At 48.1% G+C, this 12,588-nt stretch overlaps 5 protein-coding genes across 5 annotated transcripts; 4 read left to right on the forward strand and 1 right to left on the reverse strand.

The window, feature by feature from the left end:
- Window positions 1-1,351: 1,351 nt before the first annotated feature.
- On the forward strand, window positions 1,352-4,184 carry K444DRAFT_639157 (ATP-dependent RNA helicase CHL1; the record flags this gene model as incomplete). Its single annotated transcript, XM_024884342.1, has 5 exons — window positions 1,352-1,477; window positions 1,612-1,705; window positions 1,751-2,118; window positions 2,164-2,868; window positions 2,919-4,184. The coding sequence occupies 5 exons, from the start codon at window positions 1,352-1,354 to the stop codon at window positions 4,182-4,184; spliced, it is 2,559 nt and encodes an 852-aa protein (XP_024744007.1).
- Window positions 4,185-9,453: 5,269 nt separating this feature from the next.
- K444DRAFT_606051 (uncharacterized protein) lies at window positions 9,454-9,615 on the forward strand (the record flags this gene model as incomplete). Its single annotated transcript, XM_024878913.1, has 1 exon — window positions 9,454-9,615. The coding sequence occupies one exon, from the start codon at window positions 9,454-9,456 to the stop codon at window positions 9,613-9,615; it is 162 nt and encodes a 53-aa protein (XP_024744008.1).
- Window positions 9,616-10,716: 1,101 nt separating this feature from the next.
- On the forward strand, window positions 10,717-11,478 carry K444DRAFT_623326 (uncharacterized protein; the record flags this gene model as incomplete). Its single annotated transcript, XM_024882268.1, has 1 exon — window positions 10,717-11,478. One exon carries the CDS (start codon window positions 10,717-10,719, stop codon window positions 11,476-11,478), a length of 762 nt encoding a protein of 253 aa, XP_024744009.1.
- A 96-nt stretch (window positions 11,479-11,574) lies between these two features.
- Window positions 11,575-12,035, reverse strand: K444DRAFT_6072 (uncharacterized protein). The gene has a single exon (XM_024879129.1). It carries the CDS (start codon window positions 11,848-11,850, stop codon window positions 11,614-11,616), a length of 237 nt encoding a protein of 78 aa, XP_024744010.1. The 5' UTR covers window positions 11,851-12,035; the 3' UTR covers window positions 11,575-11,613.
- K444DRAFT_606053 (uncharacterized protein) lies at window positions 11,766-12,540 on the forward strand. The gene is made up of 2 exons (XM_024878914.1): window positions 11,766-12,419; window positions 12,485-12,540. Exons 1-2 carry the CDS (start codon window positions 12,221-12,223, stop codon window positions 12,487-12,489), a joined length of 204 nt encoding a protein of 67 aa, XP_024744011.1. The 5' UTR covers window positions 11,766-12,220; the 3' UTR covers window positions 12,490-12,540.
- Window positions 12,541-12,588: the final 48 nt, after the last annotated feature.

Below are 12,588 nucleotides of genomic sequence, written 5' to 3' on the forward strand. Positions count from 1 at the left end.
CTTGATTGTAAGGGCCTGGGGGATCTGCCAGATTATTATTAGCCCTGATACGACCTGCAAGCTTCGTCAATGCCGGAACAACGAATACGGGTGAATCTGCGGCGCGTGAAACGTAAAAAAGCAACAAACAAGGGCGAGAACCCGTCGGTGGTGAGAAGATGTGTCGGATGCTGGGGCGCGAGACGTTCCTTTTGAGGCTCGTTGTCGGCGAAGGATTGGGCCTAAATTGGGAGACAGATTCACGTTACTCACAGTTGATCTGAGGAAGGCTTTCGCCTGCTTGGGGCCGGGACTGCTGCCCCTGTCGCCCCTGATACGTCTCCGGATGCGGCCTGCGGTCATACCACCCCTGGTAGGATGACATCGTTGCTGATCTTCCCCGAGAACATGGAGGTGCGTGGGGCGGCCGGACGCAGTTGACGACAGGAAGTGATTCTGAGGTATCGCAAGATCGAGGAAATAGAACTTTAGGAGGGGCGCCTCGTCGTTTATGAAGCCACCTAAGACCACACAAGATTTGGGCACAACGCAATCACGGAAACACCACGAGGCGGCGTGGCGGCCTGTGGCTGCGAGGCTGAGCCACAACCCCTGGCGAAACCAAATTTTGTGGGTTTGTCCCGTTTCCACGCGTCCTTGACATCAGGTCTCCTGTGCTTCCGCTCATTGCCCTCTCGAAAGCAGAAATTAGTCCAGACTCCCCAGTACTTTCCCTGTCAACCACTTCCACGTGGACGGGCACTACTCGGGATGAACCCCTTTTCGCTCTCTCGAGATTCCTCGGATACGTTCCGGTGCTTTCGGCTCCAGGATACGAAGTACTTACTGTAGCACCACGTCAACACTGGCGCTGAGCAAACAGCCAGCCGAGCCAGCCGTGCCAGCACTACAATCAAGATCCCACCTGAAACGGCGAAACCCTAAGATCACATTCAGACTTCACAGCACAAACGGAACACGGCTGGCGGCAGGAGCTCGGCCAAGATTAATCGCCGCGCCTTCAACAAGACCATTTACCCCGTCCTAATGTCAACTTGCCACACGATGATGATTTGACAGCTGCAAACAGCAATATTACAGATGCTGTGAGTGAGGCGTCGGGAGGAAGTCTACCTTGACAGGCTGGAGAGCCTACGCCGTCGTGTCTCAAGTGGTGAGGCTGAGGGTTTCTTCACCCCAAGCAGAAGCGTGAAGCGCGTTTGAACACAGCCCCAACACGCGATCATTTCTACCAGAGACAATCTCACCGATACAACGCCAAAGAGACTGGCTTTTATTGCGTCCAGTTCGGTCTTCATGCTTATATCTATTTCGGGAGCCCTCTGCAACCATGTCGGGCATCGGAGACAGGATGGAGAAGTCACATGATTTCCATCATCCATACACGCCTTATGCTATTCAGGAGACATTCATGGAGACGGTCTATCAAGTACTGGAAGAGGGCAAAGTGGGGATTTTGGAGAGTCCAACTGGAACTGTGAGTGCCGACTCTACTTCAACAGCACGTGATAGCTGAAGCTGCTCTCAGTAAGACAACTCCTAGCATTTGCGTTTTGCTCGATTCGTTCCTGACTTTGGCTTCATGGATATCGAAGCTCATTATCTCTATAGGGCAAATCTCTAAGTCTCATATGCGGAGCTCTCACTTGGCTTCGTGACCTTAAGGGAAAAGCTTTCGAAGAAGGCTTAAACTGGGGTCAAAATGGTATGCAGCGTCATGGTACAGCGTTCCAATTCTGACTCAGAATAGATAGCAACGAACCAGAATGGATCATCGAGCAAGCCAGAGCCCGGAAGAGGCGAGAAATACTTCGCCAGCGCGAAGATATGGAAACCAGATTAGCAAAGATCCGGGCCAAGGAGAAAGCTCAACGGGAAAGGTATCTGAAAGGTGACCAAGCGTTCAAGAGACGAAAAACAGAGGCGGAAAAGGGAGGCGATGATGATGAAGAACAGTTCGTTCTAGAAGATTATGATAGTGACCGAGAGCAAAGCAGTGTCCAGAAGGGAGTGGCTTCTACTGGTTTTTCCGCGGCCACATTAGAATTGATGAACAAACTCGGACTGGGGTTCACTAATACCGCCGAGGAAGAAGATGAGGTTGAAGATGAGATCAAAGTAAGCAATCACACTTCACTCATCCGAATTATTTTGACATCTCAGATCTTCTACTGTTCTCGAACTCATTCTCAACTCACTCAATTCATCAACGAACTCCGGCGACCGAAATTCCCACCGGCTATTTGGGATGAGTCTACTAAAGACACCGACATCGAAGACTTAAAGCATCTCACTCTTGGATCACGCAAGAACCTCTGCATCAACCCTTCCGTCAACAAACTCAACTCACTGACAGCAATCAATGAACGATGCTCGGAGCTTCAGCAGTCAAGTACCGCTAAAGAACATAAATGTGCATTTCTTCCCAACAAAGAGAATCAGCCTCTCGTCAACACTTTCCGAGATCATGCTCTCGCTAGTATCCGCGATATCGAGGATATGGGTGCTCTCGGGAAAGAGATTGGTATCTGTCCATATTACGCTTCAAGAGCGGCCATCAAGCCAGCTGAGATTGTGACCCTACCTTATCCATTACTCTTACAGAAGAGTGCAAGAGAGGCCCTTGGTATCAGCTTAAAGGGTCATGTGGTAATCATTGACGAAGCGCATAACTTGATGGATGCTATCTCAGGCATTCATGGTGTTGAAGTCAGCCTGAAGCAACTGAAGCGAGCAAGAACACAGCTGGGCGTGTATCTGCAAAAATTTCGAAACCGGTTAAAGGGCAAGAATCGAGTTTATATTGCTCAGGCGGTACGAGTGATTGATTCTCTTGTTGGATATCTGGAGGGAAGGGTGGCACAGCCAGTATGTTGCTCGTCCTTCTGAGAATGCTGCAATGCTAAGACTCCGGATAGAAAGCAGATGGCACAGTCTCCGAAAAAGAGCTCCTAGCTGGGAATGGTGTCGATCAAATCAACCTCTTCAAACTAATCCGCTACCTCTCAGAAAGCAAACTCGCCCGAAAAGTAGAAAGCTACGCGATCTACACCGAGACCGAAGCAACCAGAACCCAACCATCTTCCGCACCCAAGAACTCCCAAACGACCAGCACACCCGTCCTCCACCAAATCTCGTCCCTCCTTTCAGCTCTCACTAACCCCAGTAAAGAGGGCCGCCTCTTCTTCACCAAACTCCCACCCAGCAACATCTCCCTCTCCTACCTACTTCTCGACCCCTCCACCTCCTTCTCCGAGATCGTCTCCGAATGCCGCTCCGTCATCCTAGCGGGCGGAACAATGTCCCCTTTCGCACCCTACTACACCACACTCTTCCCCTCTCTCCCACCCTCACAAATCACCACATTATCATGCGGCCACGTGATCCCTTCATCGAACCTCCTTGCTTGGACCCTATCTCGCGGTCCTTCAGGAAAAGAATATAACTTCACGTTCAGCAATCGAGGAGATAATGAGATGATCGACGAGCTTGGTCGTGCTCTATTGAACATATGTACCGTTGTTCCCGACGGCCTCGTGGTCTTCTTCCCCTCTTACGCCTACCTCTCAACCATTCTCTCACGGTGGGGAATTTCTCCGAGCCCTACTCAACCATCAATCTTAAGCAGACTAGAAGGCAAGAAATCACTCTTCAAAGAAAGCAAAGAAGCTAGCTCTGAGAGCGTTCTGCAAGAATATGCTCAAGCCATCGATTCTGGAAAAGGCGGGTTATTGTTGTCTGTAGTAGGAGGCAAAATGTCCGAAGGAATCAACTTTTCCGATGCCCTCGGCCGCTGCGTCCTCATCATTGGATTGCCATATCCAAACATCGCTTCCGCATCTATCCAAGCGAAGATGGAGTATATCGAAACATCTACGAGAGTGAGGTTGCAGGGGGAGGGGGTGGAGAGGGGTGAGGTGGAGAAGAGGGCGAAGGAAGCGGGGAGGGACTTCTATGAGAATAGTTGTATGAGGGCTGTTAACCAGAGTATTGGACGGGCTATTAGGCATAAGGGGGATTATGCGGCTATTGTTATGGTTGATGTGAGGTTCAGTGGGGCGAGAGTGAAGGGGAAGTTACCGGGATGGATTCAGCAGGGTCTTGTGGAGGGGAGTGGGGAGAAGAAATTTGGCGAGTTGATGGGAAGCTTAGGGGGTTTCTTTAGGGGGAAGAAGGGTGGTTGAGGGAAGGAAGTTTGTTGTTTTGTTCGATGTGGAGGTTGTTTTGCAGAGTACAGACGCCCAACTCCTTTCCCAAGCCTTGGGAGTCACAATGTCCCACCGAACCGCAACGCAACTTCATATCCCAGCCTTGGTCTTGGCCCTGCGGGAGCAGGAAGGAGTTCGATCGCCCTTGGATCTGTTGTTGGGCCTAGTGGCTATCAGTACTTGTTTTCCAAAACTTCTTTGCATTAAGGTGTCGTACTTTGACGTCCATGTTCCTGTCCATGTCTATGCCGCCGATCTCGAGTGAGACGCCACATTGCCCATGCCAGCAAAGTACTGAGTGTGCCAGTGACTATGGTGAAGATCCCGATTATGAGGTTTACTTTCGTGTCTATTGATAGTGACGAGGCTGTGGCAGAGGGGTCAGCAAGGCTGTGGCTTCTGTGTTCGGTTATGATTGGTACAATGCTCACCCATTTCAGGAGTTGGTTGGAACCTTTAAAAAGGCTGAGGGAATGGATTGAGTAGTCGATTTCATATAAATGATAGGCTGGATGTTGCGAAGTGTGAGGGGAATTTGCTGTTCTTAAATATTGCGTTGGCGTTATTATCAGATGTGCTCATCTCGAAGCATATTCGAAGCATGCGCCAGGTGACGGCTTCCCGCGAGCAGGGGTGGAGACGACCTTTGCCTGCCTTTTCTGCCCGAGCTCTGGACGGCTCCACCACCACCACCACCAGCACCAGCAGCACCAGCAGCACTAGCAGCAGCACCAGTTCGCACCTGCAGTCCAACAACAATTTTCTCGCGTAGACATTGGTTCCAACAGTAATCCGACCCTTGACCCCCTGTTAATGCAGGGTCAGACCTTTCGCCCAGACACGACCTAAAATCTGATATACCCTGCTATGTTATCAGTAAATCCGATCTACCCTCTCCACCCGCTGCATTAAGCTGGCCAATTGGTCGGTGGGGATTATTAGGCCATTAATGTCCTTATTAACGTCGCTATCGCTATCGCCATCGCCCCCTAAAGTACCCTAAATACCCTCAACGCTGCCACTTTTTAGTGATCGCAATTTTAATTAAATCGCGATCTATATTATAAACTTATGTACTTCCATACATTACTTATATATTTCATTTTCACGATTTAAATATACTTCTAGTAAGATTTTTATTAAAGTTCTATAGAGTTTGAGAATTGGGAATAGCTATGGAGGTCGCGGCTAGAAGTGTTGCCCGGCAGCGAGGAAGCACTGTAACTACAAGGCCTTATAAGCTTTCCGGGGCCAAAATATAGCGTACAGGCCCTATAAACATCGCTAAACCTACTCTTCCTACATGTTATGGAGCCCATAAGGTTCATCGAATTAATTAATTGGTCAGCTTAATGCGGCGGGTGGAGAGGGTAGATCAGATTTACTGATAACAGCGCAGGGTATATCGGGTTTTTCCAGTAGGTCGTGGTCTTACCCACCACGCTCCTCCACGCCAGGGCGGTACACCCCTGAGCCCCTGGTGCGCCGCCGCCGGGGCCGCGACCTCTCAGGCCCATGCAATCTGTTCGAAACCCCCGTATCCAAAACAAATTAAATGAGACTGGCCAAAGGCAGGGCTCAGCGAGGATGATCTGCTTTGTGTGCGCAGCGATCCAGCGCTGCGGGTGAGGCCATCCAGACAATTAAATAGTGCGCGAGTGGCTGCCAGGTGGGAGGGAGGGATGGAGATTGACGTTCCAGTCTTCCGGAAGAAACGCCAGGTGCATCGCGGCCTGCATATGCAGCAGAGCCACTCTTCTCGTAACCGCTCTCGCCTCGTCGCCATCGCGGCCTGCATATACAGCAGAGCCACTCTTCTCGTCACCGCTGTCGCCTCGTCGCCATCGTAGCCCCCCTCGTACCATAGAGGAAAGGTCCTCGCTACGGTAGCTAGGTAGGGTTTGGAGGGGAGAAAGAGCGTGTAGTTTCCCTACAGCCTTCACATGTACATTCTGCGAACTGTCGCGCGAATCATATCAAATCAGGATCCATGAAATCATCCCCGCCTGCTGATGGAAGGCAAAACGGAGGACCATTGATCCTCATTCTTCACTGGTTCTGCGCCGTCAACAAATACGTGCGACCACCCACAAGAGCACACAAAAGCATACGGATGCGGGAGTGCGGCCTTTCGCCTATCGTGCGCGTTATGTTCCCTGCTGCTATAGCGGTGAATCTGTCCGGGTCCAGGATCTCATTGCCGGCTGCCGGTCGAGGACCACAACCTGCCTGCTAGGCCGAGAGGCTTTGTTCCAACTCCGTCGTGGAGGGGAGGTGGAAGAGTGGACCCAATGCGGCAGGCGGGAGAACAGAGACTCGGATTCATTATTATGGGATCGGGCCCGGCTGAAGCTGGGCGCTGGAAACAGTCTCGCAAAATTGGCGAGGCAGATTCCACGGCCATGCCAAATCCTCTCAGCCTCGTCCTCAACCATCGGTCAAATACCCATTTCATTCTGGATTCAAGATTTGATCGACTGGAAAAAAGGGTAGGGACATCAGAGCGCGGCTTTGGATCGTATGATTTTCATACTCTGTGAACATCCAACTTTATGCCCAGTAGAAAGCGCTTTCCAAGATCTTTGTCTCACTCGGGTGTTCTCTACTTTCGGGTACCTGGAAAAGTCTAACTTGTCTCTGCGTCAATTTGCATGTTTCACCCTCGAGGAGGATTTTATCATCACTGCCTGACGAGCTTCCACTCGGGTCCATGTTTGAAGAGGACACACCAGTAACTTGACCCCCAGAGGAGAGGACCACCCATTCGAGCTCCCTCCCAGCTTCTCGGTTGACCAGAAAAGCGGCATAGCCGCAAAGTCCATCTAATGGTTAGTAGCAATGTTATTTTTAATCAGCAGAAGTATCCCTTGCAACAAGCTACGGATTACCCTCTCTCGGCATCAAGAGCTGCTGCAATGGACAGTGCGCTTAGTGGCTGACGTGGAAGCAGAGTGGGACCTCATATCGTTCAACTCGATCCATAGTCTAACATTAGAGCTCGAGCTATCCAACAGACGGCTTAATTGTGCATGGATTGATTATATCAATTACTCTGTTTGGGCGATGACCTCCCACCACCGGGAAAGTTCTTCGCGTGAAAAGGTTTGCTGCTCCCTCCGCGCCCTTTTCCACGTTCAGCCTAACTCCTTTGAGATATCTTCTCTTTCTTTTCAAGGACCATTTATCCATCACAAATATGCTCTATTACAAGCTTGAAGCCATCATGGAGTCCTCCCGAATCTCAAAGCAACCTCGTACCCCTGCAAACGAGGCTCTGGCCTAGGCATGTGTTCAATCGCTCCGGAGTCAACCGTTGGGCCTAGTGGCATTTGTTATTTTGTATTCATCCCAGCTATGTTTTTGTTTTGAATTACTTACTTTCATGTGCTCGTCTCCGGCTGCCAGCTCGAGTGAGTTTCCACATATCCCATGCTAGCAAGGTGCTAAGTACACCTGTGACAATTGTGCAGATGCCGATGATTAAGTTGACTTTCGTGTCAGTTGAGATGCCTCGGGGATATAGCGTTATTGAAGTCAGTAGCTGATTGGAGAATAATGCTCCACGGAATAAATTGGTTGCATTTGTCAATGGCTATTTCTTGGGGCAGCAGTGAGGCTTGCGGGCTAACCACTGAACACCTACCCATTTGAGTAAATGGTGGAGGGTATATAATACAGTGCTGATTCAGTCTTCTTGCAGCGTGGTAGTTGATAGCAAATGGCGCCTATGTTTAGTTGAGAGATGTTGTCCGTCTCCACATGCCGACCAGCTAGGAAGCGAACAGGGGTAAAAATAGAAGTGCTGTGGTGGCAGTGAATGCAAATATCGCGTGTAGTGAAACCAAATGGCTGAAGGTGGTGAGACAAACGACAGAGTCAGCCGAATGAATGAATGTTTGCACGGGGATGAGGCACGTGTGAAGGGTGAAAGCAATATTTTGGAGTATTTTGGAAAGCCCTAGTTGCTCACTTAGATGTGATGAGTAGAAAGCCTATCACAACGTCCCACCAAACCTCAACGCAACTTCATATCCTAGCTGTGGTCTTGGTGCTCTAGGAGTAGGCAAGAGCTCAAATTCAGTCCTCGGCGAATCAATTCTTGGACCTAGTAGCTTTTAGAAAAATTCGTTTTCCAAATTCAAAAGAAGAGAAGGGGGGGGACGATGGACGAGGGAACACAATAAGTATGATTTACTTTGGTGTCGGTAGCTATGTCGGTGCCGGCGGTCTCGAGTGAGGCGCCACATTGCCCAAGCTAGCAATGTACTGAGTATTCCAGTGATTATTGTGAAAATTCCGATGACAAGGTTAATTTTTGTATCCGTCGAGATGTTTCTAGGGAGCAGGTGCGGGATGTGCTTGGACAAGGCTGTGGTCATGAGCTCAGTCAGGCTGTGGCTTGTTTGTTGGCAGTGTTTCGTTTATTACTTACACATTTCAGACGCTGGTTGGAAGTTCTCGAGTTGAGAAAATGATAGCAACTAGATATCTAGTAATTAATAGTCTGGGTGTTTGTGGAATGAGAGGGGCCTTTCCGCTTTTTAAATCTTACGCAGTAGCAGCGGTAAGAGGAGTTTACCTCAAGAGTGCAATACTCTCCCCCCCCCCCCCCCCCCCCCCCCAAATAAATGTAACAGTGGGGCCAATCCCTGATATCAGTGCTCTGAATGGTTGAAACCCTGATCAGCCACCTAGCACTGGCCATCATGAGGTCTTTCTAGACAGACGGTGGCTTTATTTACCTTGCTAAGGCTTGGTTTTAATCAGGGAGGGGGAAGAGTACTCGTACAGTGATGTGCAGTCCCACGTGGTATGATGCGGCCTGTGTGACGTCGCACTCCAATAAAAAGCCGTGGCGTTCGTGAAGCCGCAGAAGCAAGTTGAGTTTCGTGGCCCTTGGGCGGCGGCCGGCAGCTCGAGGCGCAATTCTAAAGGCTGGAGCTAAGCATCTCGTGGGTGGAGAGGAGGTCGTGCTGCGCGTGGCCACGATTCACACAGGAGCCTATCGGCGCAGAGGCGTAGCAGACTTGGGAATGCTTTGAAGTTGGGGGAGTAAGGCACTCACTGTTTCTAGCGAGCGCGTCCCCTTAGAAGGGTTCCTTGGTCAACCGGCCACCCTAGTCAACCGGCCACCCCAAATTCCCCATTTTTTGATCCTTATCAGCAACACCACCATTTTTATCCTTAATTGGGTGCATTCTTTCCGTGATTCGCATTTATCCACCTCTTGAGACATTGATCCACGATGACGAAAGCTTCTAAGAAGCCTGCGGGGCGCAAAACAGTCAAAATCCACACCAAACCTCTTACACCTCACCAAGTACCCTCCATATCAGATAACGAAGATACCCTCTCATTAGTAGACATTCCTACTTCGCAACGACTCGATAATGCATATTCCGAATAGGAGGATCCACAAAATACGAAATCACAAAGACAATTGGCTCGGGAACACAAGATTGGCAAGTCTAGCTTGCAGGACAGAATTAAAGGGGCCAAATCGAAGGCTCAGGAGGCACAGGAGCGGCAGCGTCTTACGGTATTGGAAGAGCTAGCTTTGAAGGACTGGTACCAACAATTAGAAGCTTGGGGGTTCCCTGCGAGAATAGAATCTTTACGAAGAATGATGGTTAAAATATTATTCGCAAAGGAGGATAATAAACCACTTGGGCATAATTGGCAAGCTTACTTTTTGGAACGCCACCCTGAACTCAAATCGAAATTCGTCCCTCCCTTAAATAAAGAGCGTGCTACAGCTCAAGATCCTGCAGTATTTCAGCGATATTTCAACCTGTTTTCTACGCTAGTTACGATTTATAATATTGATCCTGCGGATATGTATAATATGGACGAGAAGGGATTTATACAAGGCGTTATTACAAAGGCCAAGGTTATCATTACTCGGGAGGAACACTTCAAGGGAAAGTCCTATTACATATAAGACGGAAATCGCGAATGGACATCTGTCATTGAGTATATATTAACTGATGGATATATAATGGTGCCTTGGATAATATTCAAAGGAGTATAGTACAAGAAGGCCTGGCTTTAACGATTATTATTATACAACCCCCTTTCTCATATTACTATAATATATAATGGTTGGACAGATAATGCAATTGGGGTACAATGGTTCAGAGATTGCTTTATTCCTGAGTCTTCAGCAAGACGTAAGGGAGAGTATATTCTCATACTTTTTAATGGATATGCTTCACATATAAGCAGTAAGGTTATACGCCTTTGCATTACTCATAAAATTATACTCCTTTGTTTACCACCTCATATAACACATCTTCTTTAACCTTTGGATATTGGCATTTTTGCTATATTAGCATCTTTTTATAAAAGCCTTATTCGCGATACTTGCAAGTTTGGATATAATTACTCAGTTAATAAGTTAATATTTTTGGAGGTATATATCAAGGCACGAGATCGGGCTTTTTCTGTAATTAATATTCAAAAGGCTTGGGCAAAAGCAGGACTTGTTCCCTTCCTCCCTTTATTAATTATGAGCACTTTGCCTCCTCTTCCGGCTACTTCGCGTCTAATTATACCTCTCATAGTAGTACCAAAATCGGAGGCAGAAACCCCTTTTAATATCCTTGATATGAGAAGGATTTGCGAGCTCAATAGGACTGGCCAAATCCAAGATCCTAAAGTAGTACTTGAGAAGATGTGCAAGGCAGCTGAAATTAATATGGCTTCACGTATTACTTTCGAAAATCATAATACCGAATTTCAGGAGGCTGCAGTACGAAAGAAAGAGAGATCTAATCGAAAAGGGGGCAATCTGGCACCAGAGGAAGTACGAACTTATAATGGTTCTACCTTGGAAAATCGAGCCCTTTGGAGTCACGAGATGCAAGAGCAAGAGCTACTTGCTAGATTCATGAAATACCCTCTTATAATCTTCGATTTTAAGGTCAAGAAAGTACGAAAAAAGAAGGTTCCTTCGCATATATCAAAACCCTCATTATACGCCACTCCCGATTCCTTTGAGAACCTCACTCTTCTCTTCAATTCTCCTATAAAGCCAGTATCGCCAATCAAGAAGGCCATTTCTCCAGTAAAGGCTACCAAAGCTGTAATTACTGCAGGAGTATCTCGGGGGAAAGCTACAAAGGTAGTAAAGAAAACATCAAAAGTAGTGATTTTGACGTATGGGAGGACAGAGGAGATAGCGAATAGAATCAAGGCGATTTGGGAGATCAAGAGCTCAAGTGGAAGGATAATTAAGCCCACTGCAAAGCGTATTGTAAAGAAGAAGTAAAATTGATTTTCTATAAATTATGTAGTAATTTAATTAGAAAAGTTGACCAAAGAGCTTACAAGTGATTCTTATAGCTTCTAATTATAGGCGAAGAGCTTCCATATCAATAGTATCAATTATATTACGAATTAAAGCCTAGATAAAAAAGATACTGCGATTATGGCCAAAAAAGTCGATATTTTGGTGTGGCCGGTTGACTAGGGTGGCCGGTTGACCAGGGAACCCTTCTACCAAAAAAAAACAGTGCTCACCGAGCACTTCGATTCTGAGTGGTACACTGCTACTGGCCGCAAAACTGCCAACAAATAAAAGGCCACTGATGCCCATCCTTTCTTGATCTCTTTTTCCAACCCTCAGCAGCACAGGAAGCATACGTGGGAAGGTAATTTTACCTGCCGCATCGCCCGGCTTCTATTTGCAGCTGGCAATCCCAAGATCCGAGACCTGGTTTCTGCTTCTACCCACACTCGCCTTCCTCTCCTCAACCTTTCTGCAGAGTGCAGAAGATCATGCCGCATGTAGGAACGTTCGGCTGGACTGCACCACTGATAGGCCGCATCTTAGCCGCAATACCAGTACTCGCCAGGCAGACTCTGTACGATGGTGCAATGATCTCTAGATGAACGCCCGAGCTTTCGGAGTACTTTTCAGAAGCAAGGCTGCTTGATCAATCAAAAGGATCGAGATGATTGGCGAAACTTCGATGTCGTGATTCCAGTCATGTTTTCATTAGCTCAACTTAATGCACGCAACATCCTCTAATGAGCCAGCAAAGGAAGATTTTGAAACCCAAATCCAACCACGTACCCTAAAACGCCTTCCATCCCACCATCCCACCATCCCACATCAAACGTTTCTCCCAAATCTCAACGCAACCTCATATCCAAACTGCGGCCTCGGACGAGGAAGAAATTCAATTTCCCCCGAATCAACTGTTGGAGCTAGTGGTTATTAGCTTCACAATTCGTCTAAATGATGTACTTGGATTGAAAGTCGTGCGACTTACTTTGATGCGCACCGCACACGCCGCTGTCTCCCTTCTCGAGTGAGTTTCCACATTGCCCAGGCAAGCAAGGTGCTAAGTACACCAGTCACAATTGTGAGAACTCC

The sequence above is a fragment of the Hyaloscypha bicolor genome, assembly GCF_002865645.1.
Source record: "Hyaloscypha bicolor E unplaced genomic scaffold K444scaffold_10, whole genome shotgun sequence".
Classification (NCBI taxonomy): domain Eukaryota; kingdom Fungi; phylum Ascomycota; class Leotiomycetes; order Helotiales; family Hyaloscyphaceae; genus Hyaloscypha; species Hyaloscypha bicolor.